This window comes from Xiphophorus couchianus, chromosome 4 (genome assembly GCF_001444195.1).
Source record: "Xiphophorus couchianus chromosome 4, X_couchianus-1.0, whole genome shotgun sequence".
In the NCBI taxonomy this organism is placed as follows: Eukaryota; Metazoa; Chordata; class Actinopteri; order Cyprinodontiformes; family Poeciliidae; genus Xiphophorus; species Xiphophorus couchianus.
This window is the reverse complement of record NC_040231.1, coordinates 9639606-9661342: the sequence shown is the minus strand read 5'-3', so window position 1 is coordinate 9661342 and position 21737 is coordinate 9639606. Positions and strand designations below refer to the sequence as shown.

General features: G+C 37.5%; 2 protein-coding genes across 3 annotated transcripts; both read left to right on the top strand.

The window, feature by feature from the left end:
• The first annotated feature begins 397 nt into the window (after positions 1 to 397).
• tars3 (threonyl-tRNA synthetase 3) lies at positions 398 to 13455 on the top strand. Of its 2 annotated transcripts, none has more exons than XM_028015795.1 (19): positions 398 to 739; positions 1586 to 1672; positions 2602 to 2789; positions 2884 to 3007; positions 3953 to 4077; positions 4312 to 4429; positions 4592 to 4656; positions 4750 to 4828; positions 5026 to 5172; positions 7357 to 7455; positions 9100 to 9266; positions 9372 to 9534; positions 10607 to 10744; positions 11102 to 11179; positions 11266 to 11366; positions 11553 to 11657; positions 11953 to 12025; positions 12131 to 12245; positions 12881 to 13455. In XM_028015795.1, the coding sequence occupies exons 1-19, from the start codon at positions 419 to 421 to the stop codon at positions 13027 to 13029; spliced, it is 2442 nt and encodes an 813-aa protein (XP_027871596.1). In that variant the 5' UTR covers positions 398 to 418; the 3' UTR covers positions 13030 to 13455. The 2 variants fall into 2 exon arrangements, with proteins under 2 accessions (XP_027871596.1, XP_027871595.1); XM_028015794.1 differs by having other exon boundaries at positions 1583 to 1672.
• Positions 13456 to 14503: 1048 nt separating this feature from the next.
• Positions 14504 to 20072, top strand: tm2d3 (TM2 domain containing 3). Its single transcript, XM_028015737.1, has 6 exons — positions 14504 to 14663; positions 14972 to 15073; positions 16604 to 16764; positions 16853 to 17027; positions 18613 to 18688; positions 18804 to 20072. The coding sequence occupies exons 1-6, from the start codon at positions 14558 to 14560 to the stop codon at positions 18967 to 18969; spliced, it is 786 nt and encodes a 261-aa protein (XP_027871538.1). The 5' UTR covers positions 14504 to 14557; the 3' UTR covers positions 18970 to 20072.
• Positions 20073 to 21737: the final 1665 nt, after the last annotated feature.

Genomic DNA, 21737 nt, shown 5'->3' with positions numbered 1-21737 from the left:
CCTATTAAATTGTGTATTTTAGCTGCAAACATTTCTGCAAAGTACTTATCACAGTACTTATCAAAATGGAAATAAAATACATCTCTGAATTCAATTATACATAAACCAAATCAATGAAACAATGTCCCCACACCTAAAGGGGTCCAATTTTTAGGTATCTAATATTTTTGGCTTATTTTGCCTTGGAGTTCTCTCAGATGTTAGTTGCTTTTTATTTATTTATGTAAGGATTGTGAATGCTCTAAAACTACTACAGTCAGTATTTTTCTTTAAATTTGTAACATTTTGGTCAAAATATTAATTTTCTCACAGATTTACTGAGTAAATATTAACCATTTTTTTTGCTTATTTTAACTTTTCAAGCGAGTCTTTTATTTTTCCCGGATCCTTGCCGGATGTCATCAGTGGTCATTTAAAGATGGCGCACTGCATGGCTGCACGTTTAAGCGCCCAGGAGGAGCAGATTCGGCTTCTCACCGCTGAAATCTCCGCTCTCCGGGACGGACTAAACGGCGGGACTGACCGCGCCGGGGTTGCTTGTGTAAGTCCGGAGCTGGAAAACCTGCGGGCGGAGAATGAGAAGCTCAGATACCGGCTGCTGCACCTCCGGAGGGGTCTGCAGGCTGAGCTGGAGCTGGAGGAGGCGCCGGGAAGGAAACAACCAGAAGCACAGTGTGGCAAAACCCCGGAGAGGAAAACCGTAAAACCACAACAAACAGACAGCCGAACGGATAACAGGGTAATAATAAATACTGAAGTGTTATAGTTGGATTAATTATTGGGAATATAAAATAAAAAATGGATCAGTTGCAGTGATTAGTCATTGTGAGTGTAGCGGGCCTGAATAGGTCACACCACCCCACGTCCACAGACAGCTGTCCCACTCAGTTACTGTTTGTGTAGAATGACCTGCACTGCAGCGCTTAATGCTGTTGGTTCAGGCTTGTTCATCATGAACACCTGCTTTGTGAGTGAAACTGTTCCAGGTGAATTAAACTATACAGTAATAGAGCCACATGTTTTTTTTTTAAAAAAAACAAGACGTGTGGTTTCTAAGCAGGGACTTTGGCTTTTTTTTTTCCAATTCAAAAAGATGCATGTTGTGTTAATTGTTTTTTTCCTAATTGCTCTGAGGTAATTGTCCGGTATGTCTCTGTGCTCCCCCGTGATCGAATAGCCGTCTAGCCGTTCATCTGTAGCCCACGTCTCCCCAATGACCATTGGAGACAGCAGATGCCAGAGGCATTCAAAAATGCGTTTCTTCAAAATTTGTAGATTTTATTTTATTTTTTTTTACAAAACTGATTTCTAACACAAACTAATGGATGCAGTTGAAAAAGTAATTTCTCTCACTTTCAAACCTGAGGAAATATATCCCCACCTTCACTTCTTTCAGACTGCAGTGTTTACTTTAGATATTCTCCAATCTTGTTGTCTGGTTTAAGACTTACTTAAACCAGACAACAAGTAAGTATTTAAACGGACCTTACTTATACAGCTCTTTGGTCAACTTCTATTTTGTTTTAGTTATAAATTATTTTTGCTTAATTGGTTTCAAAACCAATTTTGTTCTCCTCATTAGCAGGTGCCAATCCCAGACAAGAAACCCAGTGAGAAAAACAAGAAGGAGAAGAAGCAGGATAAAGGAGGAGTGGATGGAGGAACGAAGGAGGTAAATCTTACTGGATCATAGTTATTTTCTAACAGCAAGTTATTTTCTGTGAAATATACTTGCTAATTTATTCATTTTGCTTACTTGCGAGTGAATATTATTTAGTATTAGACATATCTCTCCGGCATCAATGCCTGTTGAGTTTAGAAAAAGACAAATGTGAGAATGCCCTTAATAAATTATGTCCACAATCGAGGTGGGAGGCGATAACGGTACATGGTTTGACTAATGGACAGAACCATTTACTGTAAAATCTAGAATAAACTTCTTCCCTCCAGTGAAATCAAGTTGAACCATGAATATATTAGTTGTATCTTAAACTTGTATATACAGTATATGTTAGAAAAATTATCCTCCTGTTCATTTACTTATGAGTTTATTTTACAAGTTATGTTTTCATATTATTCTTCTCATATTATTACTCTCATATTATTCTTCTTTTTATATTTACTTAAACTTCTCTTTCTTTTGTAGTATATTATTAACTTTGTTTAGGATGTTTGCCTGGAAGCTGATAACGTTAAACATTCATGTGTTATTAGTTCCATATGTAACTGATTAGTTGTGGTCAGTCACATGCCCTTGTAAGGGCATGTCCATAGGAGGTTCCAGAATGTAAAGACGGTTGGTCAATTCTCTGTGTGACTGTGTGAAGAAGCCCAACCTCCTTTTTCTATACAATAAAGAGAAATGCAAAGAAAGATACAGCAGAATTGATTTCAGACAGTGTTTGACAGCGATTCGTCGCGTCTGTTCTCAATTCTCCTATTCTGCAGAAAAGAAATTAAAAGAAACCTAATCTCTGTCTCTGGCTGATTCTTTGCAGGTTATGACAAAATAAACCTATCAGTATATAATTAATATCAGGCAGTTTTTTGATACTGATTGTAGTTTTTTCTTTCTCTCGTTTACATTTATTCCTTGTGAAGCTGAATCCATGGCCTCCGTATGTTACCGAGCGCCTCAGCCTCTACGAGGAGCTTAAGAAGGAGAGTGATGCCCTGCTGGCGAGGAAGGCTGCAGAAAGTAAACCCGTTATTGTTGAGCTGACAGATGGGCAAAAGGTGCCAGGGAAGTCTTGGGTTACGACACCGTATCAGATAGCCTCTGACATCAGGTAATTTTTCCTTTTTTATTGACGGAAAAAAGGAAACTAGTGACATAATTAAGGATGCGGCTTTTCTGAGGGTGTTCTGTATTTTGCCTTTCAGCCAAGGCCTGGCCGACAATGCCGTGATTTCTCGTGTTAACGGAGAGCTCTGGGATCTGGACAGACCTCTTGAGCAGGACTGCTCTCTTGAGATCTTGCGCTTTGATAATGAAGATGCTCAATCTGTGAGTGCAAAAAAAAACTTGCGGTGAATCAGTTAAATTTACCTTCAGTCCTTCTTTTTTAACTTTCTGCTTTACAATAAAATGACAATACCCAAACCGTTCTTTCAGATTTCATAAGAACAGATAACAGGAGAGATTCAATTGAAATTAAACTGATTTTCAATTAAGCAATAATACATTTCTTGGTTGCTCTGATGTAAACCAATCAAGAAGATTGATGTAAGAGTGCGTCGTTTCTTTTTTTCTTTTCAGAAAATTGAGGCCAATCCAAACCTATTTTTGTAAATAGTTTCCTGCATTTCAGGACTGTTCAATTAGTAGTTTATGCAGCAACAAATGCTATTTAAAAAGTAGACAAATAAAAGTTTTCATTTGTCAATTGGTCATAGGTTTAGCCCTTAAACTATTTAAGATTACTTTCATATATTAAGCTACATCTAACAAATTTGAAATTTGGTTTTAATGTAGGGGGAAAAAGAGAGAAATATTACATGATGGGGTAGAAAGACCTTAAGCACAAGATGTTTACTAAAGAGATTTAAAAAAATTATTAAATCAATTCTATTGGAAAGGACAATTCAACAATAAAAAAGTATAATGTTTTATGAAAAGAAACACGTAATCATCAAAGCTGCTTTATATGAAAGGGATCTGATGTGCAAGAATTAAAACAGTTTATAGCATTTATTTGAATGACACACTGAGAGAAGCTCTTGTGAAGAGATGAAACCAAATAAGCAAATTAAGAGGTTTAATAATAATAAAGCTGTTTCTGTCTGAAACAAATTTGAGTGTTGCTGGAAAAGAGATGTTTACATACTGTTCCTTCTCAGACTGATGATGATTATCTGATTTTAGATATTTGCTTTAAATATTTTTCTAACTTTATATATCTTTTTATATCCTTTATAATTGGCTCTCCATGTGTCTTCATTTTACGTTTAGGTGTACTGGCACTCCAGCGCTCACATCCTGGGGGAAGCCATGGAGCGTTTCTATGGAGGCTGTTTGTGTTACGGCCCCCCGATAGAGAATGGCTTCTACTACGACATGTTCCTAGATGGACAGAAGTAAGTACTCTTTGACTATCTGCATTTTGCCACGTTCACATTGAACTTGTAGAAAAATTAGATATTTAACGTATATTTTTAAACTTAGTTGCCAATTGAACAATGTTTCTAGCCCCATTATACGACCTGAGTCCAAATACAAGATCACTCTGCTGATAGATATAGACTGAAATGTCAGAACAGTACTGAACTTGAACTCTGGGTAAATGACCTGGATGTGTTTGGTGTTTCCAGGTCAGTGTCCAGCACAGAGTTTGGAGACTTGGAGGCTTTGTGCAAGAGTGTGGTGAAAGAGAAACAGCCTTTTGAGAGACTTGAAATCAGTAAAGAGACGCTGCTTAAAATGTTTAAAGTAAGTAGTCAGTTAGGGTGGATGTTTCCTCCCTGCCTAGTTCAGGGGGGAAAATGGCTGAGATTATCTAGGCTACATGTATTAATTTAGGCACAAAAGCTTTGAATTTTTTTTTTTTTTTAAAGCTTAGTGTTTTTCATCAAAAGCCTTTTCTCTTTCCAGTACAACAAATTCAAGTGTCGCATTCTGAATGAGAAAGTTACCACCCCGACTACAACAGTCTACAGGCAAGTCCTTTTTTCCAAATTAGAAAAACAATTAGTCATTTTAAATCCATGAATTTATGCAATCATTTATGACGACTGGTGAATATTTTCCAGATGTGGGCCCTTGATTGACTTATGCAGAGGCCCTCATGTCAGACACACAGGGAAGATCAAGGCAATGAAGATATACAAGGTGAGTGGAAATAGCAGAGTTAGTATAGAGTCATTGTTGGCTTTTTTAAACAATACAGAACCTGTTCACATGTTGTCATATTGTAGCCACATGTTTGGATTTTAGTGCTATACCAACCCAAAATAGACCATTATTTTGAAGTAGAAGTACTTTTCAGATAAATATTTCTTTTTTCTTTACTTTATCTCTGTCATCAGAACTCCTCCACTTACTGGGAGGGCCGCTCGGACATGGAGACTCTGCAGAGAATCTACGGGATTTCCTTCCCAGACTCAAAGATGCTGAAGGAGTGGGAACGCTTTCAAGAGGAGGCCAAGAATAGAGACCACAGAAAGATTGGCAAAGTGAGTCAGTGCATGCAGACGCATTTTAGCGTCTACCTCAGCAGATAGAGGCCTAAAATTAGAGATGATTCTCGCTCTGCAATTATACTACCAACATAATTGCTGAAGCATCTTCTTCACATAACAGTCTTTGTCTGTGTTTTTTTGTAGATGTATCAAAGAACTTTAAACCACATCTCACAGAAAAACATTTATTTAAGCTTTTTTCCTTTACCTCAGCTAGTTTACTGTTAGTCAGACAATACAGTTCCCTTCATATCCAAATCTGCTTCCTGTCATAAACCAGCTGGGGGCGCTGTGCTGCTTTATCCAGATATTTAGGACATCTGTGAATTGTCCAGTCACCCCATCTGGTTACTCTGCAGGTAGGATGCAGACGGCAGCTCCTCAGTCAGCATGTTATTATAACAGTTCCATATTAAACGTGAGTTTCAACATAATGTAAAAAGCTTCCATGTTGGGTTAAAGATTTTGCTCAGTGGCACGTTTCTCAGCTTTCATTTATGGCAATGCATCACAGCAACTCAAAAAGCCTCCAGCTGGCCATCTGTTTTATAAAATCATAGCAGGTTAGAGTAACTTAGGTTTATGACATTTAAGTTACTCTATCAGATGTATTATAACTGACATGTTCATCTAAAGGTTAATCTTTTTCTTTCATATCCATTGAAGGATCTCTAACGGAAGACGCAGGGAGATTTGTGTTTGGATTAGTCAGAAGTATTTATATTTTGGCTAAAGATGATAAAACTAAGATTAATTTGTGTGTTTTTTCTTGAGTTAAAATAAATTAGTCTAAAATATGTACTGTAGAAGAAAATGTTTGTCAAGGGAACTGAACATTAAAAACATTATTAAACTGAGTATAATCTAAGCTTCATGAAGAATTGATGTGATTCTTGAAAGTCTGTGGATAGGAACTTTACAGGTTTGTTTTTGTTATGTTAATCTGAAAGGGAAGGGGGAAAAGGCAGGAGGAATTGACAAATTCACCTTTTGATTTGTCAGCTTTCAACACCAGAACCACCAAAGAAATCCCTACTTTTGGTCTGATGAGCTCTTTATGGTCATGGAACCGACCCTCATTTCTTCTCAGACAGTTCCGGGACCTCCTGCTGAAGGGAGAGTTGCCTTTCCAACTCCATCAGCAGTTTTGTCGGCCTGAGTTCACTCACAGACTGCAGCTGTCGGTTCTGGCCCAAACAGTGGGAAATCATGGCGGTTCCTTTTGTTGGATTCAAAATTGGCTTTATTATAAAATAAAGTGACTAAGGGATGCTGGACATGAGTGCAGGAAGTTAAAAAAATGGAGAAACATAGTGAAGAATAAGATTTGAGGTTCTGTCAGAACCCAGATTATCTCTCAACATAATGAATTAGATCACCGTCAGCTTTTAAAAAACTTTCTTTGGACTGGAGAGACGAAACATGTAAATAAGGTCTGATTGTAGTCATAGTGACCTGAATAGTTATCTCCAAAACGAGCAACCTTTTAATTTTTGACATTAAAAATTTCAAACACGTTATCATTCCAGTGAATAAAAGAGCTGTCACATTCACAATTTAACACAATAATCAATGCTTAAAGTTATGATGAATTATGAATTGGTTTTCAGAAAAAATATGAACCTTAGGCATGTATTGACAGGCATTCAGATGTTCAGAAATATATTTTTTACTTAACAAAATAGTTGATAATATAAATAGATTAATATTTTATTGAGATTTTGGAACATCGCCTGCATGAAATTGTTATTTTAGCTGAACCTAAGAGTCCAGAAAGACTTGGTTAGGGACTTGTACTTGTGCTCAACATTCATGTACAAGTGGACTATTAGAAGCCTAAATTAGTATATATTTTTGTCATATTAATATTTAAGAACCTGTTATACCCTAGGTGCCAAAGTACAATCTGACACTCTGTTGAAATATGTGGAAGTGGTGCAAGGTGTCACCATCTGGGAGCCTAATTTATCAAATCAGAGGGCCTTGTCATTGTTATCACTGTGCTCGATTTATTCCTGCTCACTTCAATAAGAATGGTTGACCCTGCTCTCCAGCTGGGAGGTCACCTTGATGTGTGATGATTGGATTGCTCCCTGCTGCGTATGAAAGAGTTTCTCATTGGCTTAGACCTGCAGATGAGAAGTTATTAAAAAGTAATTTCCTTTGTCTCGCTCACAGGATCAGGAGCTGTTCTTCTTCCACGATCTCAGCCCTGGCAGCTGCTTCTTCATGCCGCGCGGCGCCTACATCTACAACACGCTCACAGAGTTCATCAGGGTACGACGGGTTCAATCAGCAACTTCGGTTGTTTCTTTCAAAACAATCATTGCTTTTCAAAGCTCTCGGAGTCCCCTGTGAGGTAGCTCTGTTTACATCCTCAGACTCTCGTTTAGTTTACATGAAAGTTTTGTTGAAAAATTCTCTCTGCTTCTGCTGTAGGCGGCAATTATCATTTTAAAACTGAAACACTGCAGGGGGGCTGTAACACAGAAACACACTCCGTCTGAGTTCAGGAGATTCAGGCTATTCTTAACATTTTCGGTGGGCTGGAGGTGATTGCCACTTCACTACAATACAGACCACTTTGCTAGCAGCAAACTGAATATTTGTGGTCAGTTTTATAAATTTAAATTCACCTCTGGAAATGGGGAAAGTCTTCACACCAACTTGATTGCTGTAGGTTGTCTCAACTGTGATGAAAGCTTTGCAAAGTGTTTTATTTATTTATTTTCATCTATTCAGTGAGTGACGAGCTGGAATTAATGTTGTCTTGCAGAGTATTCATACCTTTTTTGTCTAACATTTTGTCATATTAGACCAAAAGGCTTTAATGTATTTAATTGAAAACAAACACATAATTGTGAAGTGGGAGGAAAAGAATATATGATTTTATTTTTTTTTTAATAAGAAATGAAAGTCTAAAGTACAAAATGCTTTCTTTAGTTTGCAATCATATGAAGGCAGCTGGTTGAGCAAGATTTTATTTAGGGGTATTTGAGTGAATTTGGTTGAAGAAAATCCAAACTTTTCACATTTTTATTTTTAAAAGAAGCCTTATTTTTATTTCACAAGTATTCACTATTTTGTTGGTTTATTAACGCATCCCTGAGGTTTGTGTTTTGTAGAGTGTGAAAAATGTGGATAGGTTTAAGGAGTGTGAATATTTTTTCAAGGCTCTTTAAATATGTTCCAGTGAGTTGAATTGTTGCAGAAACACGAAGGTATCCTCAGTCTGCAGCCGAACATCTAACTTTGTAATTGAAACTTTGGTCTCCAGAGCAACTTCAGTGGACTTTATAGACTCTGCAGGGATCTCTGACGTCTTTGCAAAGTTGAGTTGACATCTCCAAGGCTTTCACAGCAGGCTGCACACACCCACGGGCTCGGCCATGCCAGAGTGCCGCACATAGGCTCCACAGAATCGGTGCAAGATCATTATCACAACACCCGAGCCAGTTCTCACTCTGAAACTATGCATTTCGCATTTTCCTTAAATACATGTTTTCAGAGTTTAGTCAGAACTCTTAAGGAAATGAAGCTCATACACATGACTGACGGCAGCCGTTTGTGGAATAATATGTCCTTTTACTGCTAAAAATAATTATTCAGAAAAAGCTGACTCGGTGTGTGTTCTCGCTACCTCCTTTATGTTTTTCACAGTTTCACATGTTCACAGAAATCTTTTCCACCAGCCTTCAACTGTTGGCAGCAAAGCGGATCTACAGGCTGTTACAGGTTTCTCTTCGGGGTAAAAAAATGGATAAACAAAACGGATGAGACACTGTTTTTGTTCAGTGACTCTGTTTTTGTTGCAGTGGCTGGGGGTTTCAAGCCAAAAGTCGTGGCTCATTTTCTCTCAGTGAAGTACCTGTGCAGTCCATCTGGAACGTTTAGCCTTATGTGGTTTTCTTGTTTATCCAGGACGAATACTGGAGAAGAGGCTTTCAGGAAGTCGCCTCCCCCAACATCTACAACAGCAAGCTGTGGGAGACATCTGGCCACTGGCAGCACTACAGTGAAAACATGTTTTCATTCCCTGTGGATGATGACATCTTTGCATTGAAACCAATGAACTGCCCCGGCCACTGGTAAATTTAGAGCGTCTCCCAGCGGTTTGCACATGAAAACCTTTCACACCGAGCGGAGGTTTGTTGCACGGTTTGATTTGCTTCTTTCTGGTTTGTCTGCCACAGCTTGATGTTCAGCCACAGGCCTCGCTCATGGCGAGAGCTTCCTTTGAGGCTGGCAGATTTCGGGGTCCTGCACAGGAACGAGCTGTCAGGAACTCTGACTGGTCTGACCCGAGTGCGGCGCTTCCAGCAGGATGATGCTCACATTTTCTGCGTGATGGATCAGGTCAGATCTACAATCCAACCTTCAATTTTATTGTTTGCAACAGAATAAATTAGTGAAATTGTATCATAAAAAAGTTACCAAATTTCTACCCTCTAAACTAATAATAATCTCTCTATTATGCCATGAAGGGGGATATTAACCCCATTTTGTAACTATATTTTATCATTGAGAAATGCAGGTTGAAGCTTTAGTTCTGACATTTATTCTAAATAAACTGGATATTAGTTTTAATATTAGATTTCTGAACATCTCTTACAAACATGCCATCATATTTTAATGTCAAAATACTCGCATAATCAATCATAAGTGTTTTAATATATTACGATCTATGTCATTATTTATTAATCTATAATTTGTTAGAATCAGATATTTATGTAAACAAAATATTTTCCAATGCTAACACGTATTAGAATGTTCATGTTAAGCAAAAAGAAGAAAAAGCAAAAACAGGAAATGCAGTGTAATTTATAGTTTGTGAAACATTATTGCACCAAATTTAAAGACACTAGTATATTTACACACCGGCTTGTCTGGTAACTATATTTGAAAATTAATATACTTGTTAAAAGTTTGCTATTGTCAAGCACCTATATAACAAGTACTATATATTTTGTTTGTAGGGTCACATTAAATAAATTAGAATATGCATTTCAATGAGGCTTGTTTGTGAGATTAAATAACTTTTGGAAAAGGAGAACCTTAAGCAGGTTTTAAACTTACCTTTTATTAATCCATATTTGTATAATAGATGTTTTTTATTAGTCAAATGGTTTTATTAGCGGTAAGCAGAAAGTAATTATAATAAATAAATGGTTATATGTTTTGCTTATTTTGATCATGGTTTCTGAAGGACTGCTCAATTTATCACTAATATTTAAACCATTTTTTAAAATAAGTTCTTGAGGATGAGAGCCAACTGGCAGGGACAGCCATATGAAATGCAAACTTGTTAATGGAAAATTGAATGGAAGGAAAAGGTTTGGTAGGGTTTTAGTTTTTTGATGTTAGTCAGATAAATTCGCTGTACCATGGGCGTCTCATTTTTTATTTTTATTTTTTATTTTTAATACAGATTGAGTCAGAGATGAAGGGTTGTCTGGACTTCCTGCGCTGTGTTTACGACGTGTTCGGATTCTCCTTCCAGCTTTATCTGTCAACCCGTCCAGAAAAGTATCTGGGTGACATAGCCGTGTGGAACCAGGCTGAGAAGGTAAACTGTGGTGTGCATCGTGATTACACATTGAAATAAATAAAAAAGAGTGAACTGATCTAATTTTTGTCTTCTTTGCTGCGATGAATTTAGATAAATAACTTCTCCTTCTGAGATTTGGTTCACTGTCACCTTTGTGATCATCTAATAGTATCACATCTGTGAGTCATGTCAAATTTCTTGAATTTCTGTAGGCGGTGTTTTCAGCAAGTCATTACTCATATGTTTTATTTGGATTACAAATGTATGATTTTGTTATATAATTTGATATTAAGCAGGACAGACTGAATGTCCAGTCATGTTCCTGCTTGTTGCATTTACTAATAATCTTTGCAACGCATGCTTCATGTTTGACAGCAACTTGAAAACAGCCTGAATGAGTTTGGGGAGCCATGGAAACTCAACCCTGGAGATGGGGCTTTTTATGGACCCAAGGTCAGGCAGTATTTTCTCATAACCTCCCAGCAAACGCAAGATCGGCTCGATTCTGAGGGTCTGCTATTCTTTTTCTGCCGTTGCAGATTGACATTAAGATCAAAGACGCGATTGGACGCTACCACCAGTGTGCCACCATTCAGCTGGACTTCCAGCTGCCTATTCGCTTCAATCTGACCTTTGTGGGGTGAGTCAGCTAATCAGAATGCTGCTGAGTCTGGGTGCTGTGTTGCACCAAAGCCAAGCAAACAAGACATGTATGCAAATTTGAGCTTTTCATCATGAAGGAATTTTAATAAACATTTAAAGAGAGGAAAAAGATTCAGATTTTCCTCTTTCCACCTCACTTTCTGTTGTTTTTCTGTGATAACAGAAAGGATGGGGATGACAAAGTGCGGCCAGTCATCATCCATCGTGCCATCTTGGGCTCAGTGGAAAGGATGATTGCCATTCTCACAGAGAACTATGCAGGAAAATGGTGAGCTGAATCCCTGTTGCTCAAGCCCTTAAATCACAATCCATAATGTAAAATGCATATGAGTGATGAATTAGATGTTTTCCTCTTATTGTGGGTGTTTTTATGTTCCAGTTTAATTGTACGCTTGCTTTTAATTACATGCCTTTGTGTTGGACAGCAGCACAATTCTCTCACTCTCATCATTCCCACTACAGTGATTTCAGCCTTTTAACTTTCGGTTTTTGAAGAGGTTGGCGTGCTTGTTAGCTTCACGCTACATGAGGATCATCACAAGCCGTCTGTGTCTCTTCAACAGGCCTCTGTGGCTCTCTCCACGACAGGTGATGTTGGTGCCCGTCAACCCCTCCTGTGAGGATTACGCCAACAAGGTGCGTGTTCTATTTCCCAAAATAGACACCGCTGTGTCACTGAAAGGTGTCATATGTTTGTACAGCATGCTGCTGATTACATTAAGTGGTATTTTTCTCTGTCAGGTCTGCAAGCAGTTCACAGAAGCCGGTTTCATGGCAGATGCTGATCTGGACTCTGGCTGCCTCCTGAACAAGAAAATCCGAAACGCTCAGTTGGCTCAATATAATTTCATCCTAGGTGAGAAAATGTGATGCCAAATGTAATTTATTAGTGAAGAGGATGCGAGCTGCTGTGAGGTGTAACAAATCTAGTCAGTTTTATATTTCAATTTCATATTTATAGAGCAGCAGTTCTCTAACTTGATTAGTTGGGAAGGTTGTTCCTTCCATCTTGGAGAACTAACAATATTTTTATAGCTACAAATTCATTGATTGGCTAATTCAAAAATTCAACGTTTTAAGCAATAAAATATTTTATTATTTAAAGAATGAATTGAACTGTTTATTTGCATCTTCCAATGTAATTCTACTTTTGCGTAAAAAAGGCTCAAATAAAATATCCGCAGAATGTTCCAATTTTATTTTTATCCGACTAATCATCAGAATAATTGATAGATTAATCAACAACTAAAATAATTGTTAGTTGCTTGCAGCCCTAGTTTTTTTTTCACTGCACAGCTGCTTAGAAAAGAACCATGAGATGTTGAGTGATTCAAAAGAAATGCCCCTAATTACAGTCACAATTCAACCCGAATGGTTGCTCAAGCTGGCCAACCACCCACAGTTGTTGAAGCCACCAATACAAAGCCGGGACTGTGTTAGGGTAGCTGTGCTCGTGGTGTCATGTCAAGCTGTTGTCTCGTGTCTTGGCAGTTGTCGGGGAGAAAGAGAAGATGACTAACAGCGTAAATGTGCGCACGAGAGACAACAAGGTCCACGGAGAACTGACGGTGTCTGAGGTGATGGCTCGCTTGACCCTGCTCAAACAATCCCGCTGTCGAAATGCAGAAGAAGAATTTTGATGAAGATGGGCAAAGCAAAGCAAACTTTGTCCTTAAGTTACCTCATGCACAGCAGTTGAGTTAAAGGAGCTGTGAATAGGCAGATGATGGCATGTATGTAGATGGATTTTGTAAAGTTATAAATGTGAAGTGGACACAAATGGATCGTAGTCTTGTGTAAGTGCATTTTAATGAATGGGGCTGCAGAAAACAAGTAAATGTCCATGTGATTGTTGGTGAGCTCTGGAGGGGAAAATCTGGTTTTTGGGTCTTTATATCAAATAATTTCATGGCAGTCTAAATCAATTAGAAGGAAACTGAACTGATAACAGAGTGTGAGATCGCTATGATCATTAGAATGATGTGAAATTGACACCTATTCTCACAAAGATCTGCCCTCATGGGGAGAAAAAAAGACCTGAAATAAAAGGGAAAAAATCTGCAAAATGTGTTGTCTCTTCACTTTTCATTCACATTTTACTGTTTCTCATTAAGTCTTCCAGGCATTTTCTATATTATTTGACAGTAATTGTTGATATTCTGTGTAATGTGAAATACCATAATTACATTACATGTTAATGTGTAAGGTTAGGAACATACAGTGTCAGATTGTAAAATATATTTCTCTTTTAGCTGTTACACATGATTGTGCTACTGTCTAAATAAAAGGAGCCCAATAGGGAGATTTACCATTTAATCGCATTTAACTCTTTCTGTTGTTTAAAAAAAATCTAATAATATTTTGTTTTCTGTTTTAATAATTTAAAGATTTGAACGTTTCCTTTTGCTTTACAATTGACCCGGATATCTGATTGGTTAACCTATTCACACAAATCACTTTTTTCTGTGGCAGCTTCTCATCTCGCCCATTGAGTTTGTTTTAGTTAAGGCAGACAAAATTAACTGAAAATTAAAACCTGACCTAAAATACTTACATAATCATAATCGTGCTTAAACTGCGATAATGAAATTGTAGCGAAATATTTTCTTTTTTAATTGTTTTACATTTAATGTCTGTATTTCAAGCTTATTTAAATGATTATCTATGTTAATGTCTATTTACTGAGTTATTCGCGCATTCATGCACTATTATTGAAAAAGATGCCTTCAGAGTCAAGAGAACATAAAAGGACCGCCCCCTAAATCATGCTGCGTTCAAGTAACATCAAGCGAAATGTTCCCTCAATGTTTAGCTCCTACTCAGTAGATCCCGAATTTAATTTTTAAAGTCTTTTATTTTTTCTCATATTTACTATCCTTTTTATTTCTATTAACCAAAAAATTACACTAAGCAGTGTAGTTATACGTTTACGTGCAATCCGTGCTTGTAAACACAAGTAAGAGGAAAAACATAGAATCGCTTGTTTGCATCTAGATTAGTGCTTTGTTCACTGATTAAATCTATTACTTGGTATCATTTATATAAACAAAACACTAACGGTAGGGACAAAAGGCGATCATCTGTAATCGGATACAACAACATGCCGTCCATCTTTCTTGGTTCCTACACTCCGTGAATGCAACTGGTGCTTCTTGTTCCGCAGCAACAATGGCTACTAGCTGTCACATATGGAGACCAGACCGAGGACGGAGCTGCAAACACTATGGAATATTTGTCATCTTGTTTATGGATTTGTTTTTACAGTGCGTAAATGGTATGTTTACAAATACAGCTATATTTATTCAAGAAGAAGGCTTTAGCGTTTAGTTTTGTACCCAAACCTACAAGCTAGCATAGCAAGTTAGCTTCTTTTCCTAGAAGCTGCTTCTGAATGAAAACAATTCTGACTAATATTTTCTGATTGAACCTTTATTTTACTGTAATTAGAACTAAACAGTGGCTGTAACTACTGATTTAGAAGAAGTTACTATACTCTGTTGTCGTCTCGGTAAATTAACAAACTGCTATGCTATGTTTGCCCTATAAGCAATATTTTTTATACTAAATATGATCGCTTTTTAGGATACCTGAGTTCTCCTCATATTGACCAAGAACCTCCTTACGCAAGAGACGCCCAGCATGGAACTATCATCACCAGCCCGGTGATCCCAGCTGTAGCCTCTGGTAAATTCAAATAATATTAAATCTTCATGAGGAATATATCTTTATTTTTTGTTTTAGCACACAATCACATTGGTACAAATATTTTAGACAGCTGTTAATATCTTGTATCTCTGAATTGATAGACAGTTCTTTGCAAGGTTCCTTTCCAGTCTTAAAGTCTGGAAATGTATAGAATTTTCCAAATATGGATACCTCTGTTTAAAAAGATAAATAAAGCACGGGAAATGTTAAGACTGTTCAGCCTTTGTTCTTATGAACGTATATAAATTTATCTAAAAAATAAAAATTAACATTTCATACAGCAAAATTTCTTAAACCACAGATAAACGAACACTCATTCAAAAATACAAAAGGCAGTCTCTTAAATCAGGCTTTTTCAAATATGTCATGTTTAGACACCACACAGCATTAAGGTTCTTTTTTTTTTTTTTATCATTTTCACAAAAGTAAAGGTGTGAAATATCATAGAATCTATGGTAAATAGCCTTCGTTTGGATAGTTGTAGCATTTTATACTACAATCAGTCATACACCCTCTCGCACATTGATGTTGGTAAACTACATTGTAGCCATACCTTTCCTCTGACCACTACAGGCAGGCAAGACAGGTGAAGTGATTTAGAGTAGGTTTAAACTGGCAACCTGCTAGTTATAGGATGAACCCCTCCCTCCAGAATCACAGCCGTCTTACCATGTTTAGTGTAACATAATCTAGTCCAAATTTAAATGGGCTAATTTAAAGAAAAGTCACATATTAAGTACAGGTGAACTTCACACACACACACAAAGAAATGGAATCACTCTTTAGCACCCTGCTGATTCAAAGATCAGCATACAGATAATGAAAACCAATGAATTACAAGTAAATGTAAAACAAAAAAATCATCCTGGAAACAGAAAAAATGTTGTAAAGCTGTCTTTATTGAGTACGTTATATTACATTTTTAAGAGTTGTGTGTTCAAAGGTCAAAACCTTCCCATAGCTGTCTTACAAATTACTATAAAATTTGATAATGATTGGAATTCTTATCTTATATTTTATGTAATTTATCAAATGCTGTTTGCCAAGTATCAAATCCAGCTGCAGCAACCATTTAAAAGATTGTTTTTTCAAGGCATTGGCAATGCCAGGTGGCAAAATCACAAGTTGTTTGATGAGCACAAGAATGACAGCCATGCAGTTATCAAAAGTAACATACCTACAGGTGAATATCAATAAATTAGATCAGAATTAAAAAGTTTGGTACAGTAATTAAGTAAATTTTTTAGATTTTTGATTTTCCAAAAGCTTGCCTATATTTTCTTAAAATAATTTCCCTGCTGGGATGAATAAAGTAATTCTTCTTCTTCTTGTGCAGACTTTTTCATAGAGAATTGTTTACAGTTTAATATATTCATAACTACAGAACCACATTGCATATTTGTTTTTTAACAGTCAACCTACTTTACTTAACCCAGGCAATCATTTTTTTGGTCAACTCTATTAAAGGGTTTTATTTTCAATCCAAATTCAATGCCAGATGTTGTGCAGTTTCCCCAACAGATGAGGACAGCTACACCTCTAAATGTCCAAGTGGAGGTTTGTGTGATCGCCTGCCAGCCAGTTGCATTCAGTGCACTTTCCAACACAACTGCACTTACGGGAAACCGGCATCTTTCACATGTAAACCCAAGAAAGGCGTTCACTGCGTAGTGAGTAGCAGCTTCTGTACGAAGTCTGATTTACACTAAAGTTTGGTTAGAGTTACTCTGAAGGAATGTTTTTTTATTATATTTCCAGGGAAAGTCAGGAGAGCAGCTGAGTAACTTCACTCTCTCCATCACCTGTCAGTTCTGCTGGCAGCTGGACCCATCTGAGTACCGCTGCTCAAACTCCACCAACTGTATGACGGTGTCCTGTCCCCGCAAGCGCTACAACGCCACCTGTGACGTCTTAGACCATGTGCATTGTTTAGGTATGACAACAGATGTTTATAGCATGACTATGCTCGCAGTTTTCTGTGAATTGTGTATTCGTCATCCACTTTGAACTTTGAAGTACGATTTCTTTTCCTGTAAAAAAGGTATGGGCAGTTTAAGCTATTTTTTTTAAAGTTTCTTTATTTCCTTTTAATGGAGCTCTGAGTCATGCAGAACTTTGCATTGTCTACTTCCTTTACATAAACACAGTAATGAATGGCGTGGGATGACTTTTTTTTGTCCTGTCTCCATCCAAATGCTGGCTTAAATTGATACAAATGAATTAGTTTTGCATGCAGGTAGATGGCAGTGTGTAAAAGATTTACACAAAACCACTTGGTGTATTTTGCTTTTAATTCCTTATGCTCATCTAAAGACAAAGCATATGTGGGCTATCTTAAATGACTGAATACAGCAGCTGATGCTGTATTCAGTTTGTAAAGGATGTTCATTTTTCTCTCCCTCTGACTGAAAAGGAGTTACTGTTGGCTAACAAAGATTTGAAACAGCTCTCAGAAAAACTGGTATGCAAATTTAGATGTGAAATTCATTGTTCATGGCAGCTTTGTGATTGCTCTGTCGTGACATAATATGCTTCAAAAAGACAGACTAATTTCCCTGTGATGCTTTTTATTGGATGCCAAATGCTTTTTTTTTGTTTTTTTTCTGGGTAGGAAAAGGAGCAATAATCTGTGCCTGGAGATTCTGTGATGAGATATTCACAATTACTTCTTATTTTTCACTTCAATTTAGCACAAATTTTGTTTTATTTTACCTTCAACTGAGTGGTTTGTAATTTAGAGGTCCTTTACCAAGCTGCCTGATTAAAACTGAATGCTTCCAACAAAGAGAGAAATTGAGCTTCTTCTGCTGTCTACCAGTGCTATCTAGAAATAACCACTCAGAGAAAGGAGACAGGTCTTAGTGCTATCAATCAACTTTCTGTGTGGCGCTGCTCATGCTCCCCTTTTTCTCCTCCTCTTTCTCTTTGCTACTCTGCACCTTGTTAGCATAACCACCCATGATGGTGGATAAGCGGTTTTCCTGTAACGACCTTTAGCACATTTAGCAGCAAGTGCATTATGTTGATTGACAGCGCTAAGACACTACTCTGGGTCTGATTGGTTGTTTTTGGTTGGGATGACTTGGGAGTGGTGCATTTCTTAAGACGGCAATATTACTTCAGGCAGGAAGTGAAGGAGATTGATCTCACAGATTATTTGTCTCATGACAAACTGTCACAACATGACTGTTTTAACAAATATGTAAAAAACATATTTTTTATAAGTTACACACTGCATTTTTAATACCTTTGCACTACTTTGAGTTGACCTGCCAAATAAAATCACAATAAAACATTGGAGTTTGTGGTTGTATTGTGACAAAGGATGGAAGTTGAAGGAGTCTGAATATGTTGGGTGTTTTTTGTCTGTATAGAAAGTGACTTTCAGCTCTTAGTCTGGCAAAGCTAGCAGAGTACAAAACATCTTTTATATTTTTAATTATTTAAATGAGAAAAATCTCTCTTGAAAGTTAATGTTTAATATTAAAGTGACTATTGAATGTTATTTTATTCTTTAGGAAATAGGCGGTTTCAGAAGCGTTTGTTTTGTAACTGGACCGGTGGATACAAATGGTCAACAGCACTCGCACTCAGGTAACCCCGTTTAGTCAGTTTTCAGCATTTTTTTCTCTTCAGTCAGTTTGAATCAGGATGTGTGCTCTCAAATTATCATCCTGTGAATCTGTGCCTCTGCTCTTTCTTGCTGCAGCATCACTCTCGGCGGTTTTGGGGCAGACAGGTTTTATCTGGGCCAGTGGAGAGAGGGTCTGGGCAAACTATTCAGCTTTGGAGGCCTGGGTATTTGGACGCTGATAGATGTTCTTCTGATTGGGGTCGGCTATGTGGGACCTGCCGACGGCTCCCTCTACATCTGAAGCAGCGCTCCCCTAGGGAAAGTTGCTGTCTGCAACCCCTTCCGCCTCACACTACTTTGCTCGCAAAAGATCGAAGATCTGAGATGCCGTGTTCTTAGCACGTTTGCCTGTCCAGCACATCGACACGTCCTCATCCCATCTGCTAAGGAGCAGGAAGTGTTTTCCCCGTCAAGCCAGCGATGATTCTGCCTACAGAACCAACATGCTCAGTTCCAATCGCTCTGCGTCCGAGTCCTGTTGAGATTGGGCAGATGGGTCTGTGCAGGAGGACGAAGAGCCGCCGTTTATGTGCATCCAGTTGGTTTGACTTAACCGGCAGTTTCACTCCAGCATGCTCATCTTTGGCTTCCTGTGGAGCGCTTCTTTCACAGACATCCTGTCACCTTACGCCACTCATTGCTCCTACTTTATTGCAAGGTAGATGCATCAATGTGGGTCAAATGGTTGCCATGGCTGCAGTTCTTTATATGGTTACGTCACTCACAGAAGACTGGTTGAAGGTAATATTTATGTTCTTAAAGCAGGAATATGCTTTGACTGAGTACTGTAATGTGATATTCTTTCCTGAAAACAGCCAGTCTCCTAAAAAAAAAAAAGTAAGTTATTTTCCATTAATTTCTTTTTTCCCCTCTGAAATAAGGCAACTGTAAGGATATTAACCTGAGGGTTTCATAGTTATTAATTATTATAGATTTTAACTACCATACAGTCTTTTGAAATTTAGTTTCAGATAGAAAAAGAGAAAAGATATGCAGCATCCTTCACTTGCTTCAGCTGTATAATCACGTTTTTTGAACACAACAATATTACAGCAACATACAGTGTGTTGGTTCATGGTAAATAACCGAAACACTTCAAAGATGTGTTGTAGTTGCAACACATCTTGCATTTTGTGGTTTTCCTGTAGAGATATTTGAGATTTTCTCTCCATCCTACTGGCAATCTTTGTCAAACACTATTAACTGTAAAAAAAATTTGTTTTTGTTTCTGTTTGCAACTAACAGCATTATGTTCTTGTATGTTTCATTGAATGTTTTTCTCTGCTGTGACTGTAAATGATGTTTTCTTTGTAAGTTATGTAAATAAAATCCTATTATACCCTTCGTTGGCAGTGTTTCGTCATATTTTTACAAATTTGTGTTGGCTATTCTGTTCAGGTGAATAATAAGTCAGTAGATTTTGAGGAAAAACAAAAGGGTAAGCTTGCTGAAGAGTACACACTGAAGGTAATTTAATTCCAATCAACATGTGAAAGTCACAGATTCATTACATGGTGGTATATTTCTGTTTATTTTAATTGACATGATCTACAACTACTGAAAACCAAAACTTGTTTTTCAGAAAAACAGTATTGTGTAATATTTTAAGAAAAAAGTAAACTATGGAAAGACTGATGAGTTGACTGTTTTCCAACAGACTGTTGTTGATGTCCCAAAAGTAGGAAAGTCTCAAGACATTGGTAAGGAAGCTGATTGCTATAGAGGACTTTGTATTATGTCCAAGCATATTGATGGATAATTCAGTTGAAGAAAAAATACACTGTAAAAATGGTGCAAAAGTTTTTCAAGAGGTCCAAAAAGAGATTCTTGAGATCAAAAAGTCAGCACAGAATGCTAACAATATCAAACCAACACTTGGTCAGGCTGCGTAAATTGTTTTATTATACAGCCTGACATGCAGCTAGTCCGGTGACTCATACCCCATAGATTCGCTCTGCAGGTTAGGTCAGGCAAGTTTTCTGGACAATAAATTGCAGTGAAATCAAGGTCATTGAATCAGGTGTTGGTGCTTTGTTTGGGCTGTGTGGGCAGGTGTTAAGTCCACACAGCCACCAGAAAAGGAAATCATCTCCACAGTGATTGCCAGCAGAGGTATGACTGAAGTGAGATCAAAATTTTGTGTTAGTCTGTTTTATCTTCCTCCAGATCTTCCTCCATACTCTGGGAGCTCGATTTCTAAATAAAATGCAAAACTTGTCTGACTCCAACCACAGTCCACATTAAGAATCCCCACTGAGCTCTGAAAAGGCGTTCCCTTTGGTTAATCCTGATTCTTTTTCAGTTCCACTTTTTTCCTTTCACTCAAACTTCCACTATTATGTTTGGATACAGGAAGCCTATTGAGTAAGAATATTTTGTAGTTTATCCTCTCTGTGGAGGGAGTTGACTGTCTGCTGGACAGCTGTCAAGTCAGCTCTCTTCTCTGCTATGGTGTGTGGGATATAACGTCACATTTATGTATTAAAATTGCCCTTGTCCTTGGTCCTATATTTTAAAAATTTTCTGTAGGTAATGAATTTGTACAATAGACCAGTTTCACTTTTGAATAGCTGAAATAAATTAACATTTCAATTGTTTAGACCTGAGCAGAAGTGTAAATGGTCTCCAAGTTTAAGCAGCACTCCAGTCTGTACTAGGAAATCAGAGTTTATTCATGAGGTCAGGTAATTTTTCATAAATTGTTGCCCTGTTTCTTTCACTTTTCAAGCAGCTGGTGGTGCTGGAGCAGTTTGATTCACTCATGTGTAACAGAAGGAGGAGATCAGGAGTGCAACATGATGACAGAGCAGCATTTCCTTCCTGTTCTAACAGCCTAATCAATGCACTAAATTACTACAGACCTCAGAGAATATGTTCGTCAGTGTAGCTGGTTTTGCAGAGAATCAGTTCTGTTGGGTTTTTACTTTTGCTCTGGATTTACATCAATGATTTTTTAAAAATCCTTTCTTTTCTGGTAACTTCTTTTATTTGTATCGACTTTTTCAGTTG

Bases quoted from the DNA above. Each gene is read 5' to 3' on its own strand.
- tars3 (XM_028015794.1), top strand. From the start codon at position 419: ATGGCGCACTGCATGGCTGCACGTTTAAGCGCCCAGGAGGAGCAGATT. The intron at 4,430-4,591 runs GTAAGTAGTCAG...TTCTCTTTCCAG, and splicing joins CGCTGCTTAAAATGTTTAAA to TACAACAAATTCAAGTGTCG. The intron at 12,026-12,130 runs GTGCGTGTTCTA...TTTCTCTGTCAG, and splicing joins GTGAGGATTACGCCAACAAG to GTCTGCAAGCAGTTCACAGA.
- tm2d3 (XM_028015737.1), top strand. From the start codon at position 14,558: ATGGCTACTAGCTGTCACATATGGAGACCAGACCGAGGACGGAGCTGC. The intron at 15,074-16,603 runs GTAAATTCAAAT...GATGTTGTGCAG, and splicing joins GATCCCAGCTGTAGCCTCTG to TTTCCCCAACAGATGAGGAC. The intron at 17,028-18,612 runs GTATGACAACAG...TTTATTCTTTAG, and splicing joins AGACCATGTGCATTGTTTAG to GAAATAGGCGGTTTCAGAAG.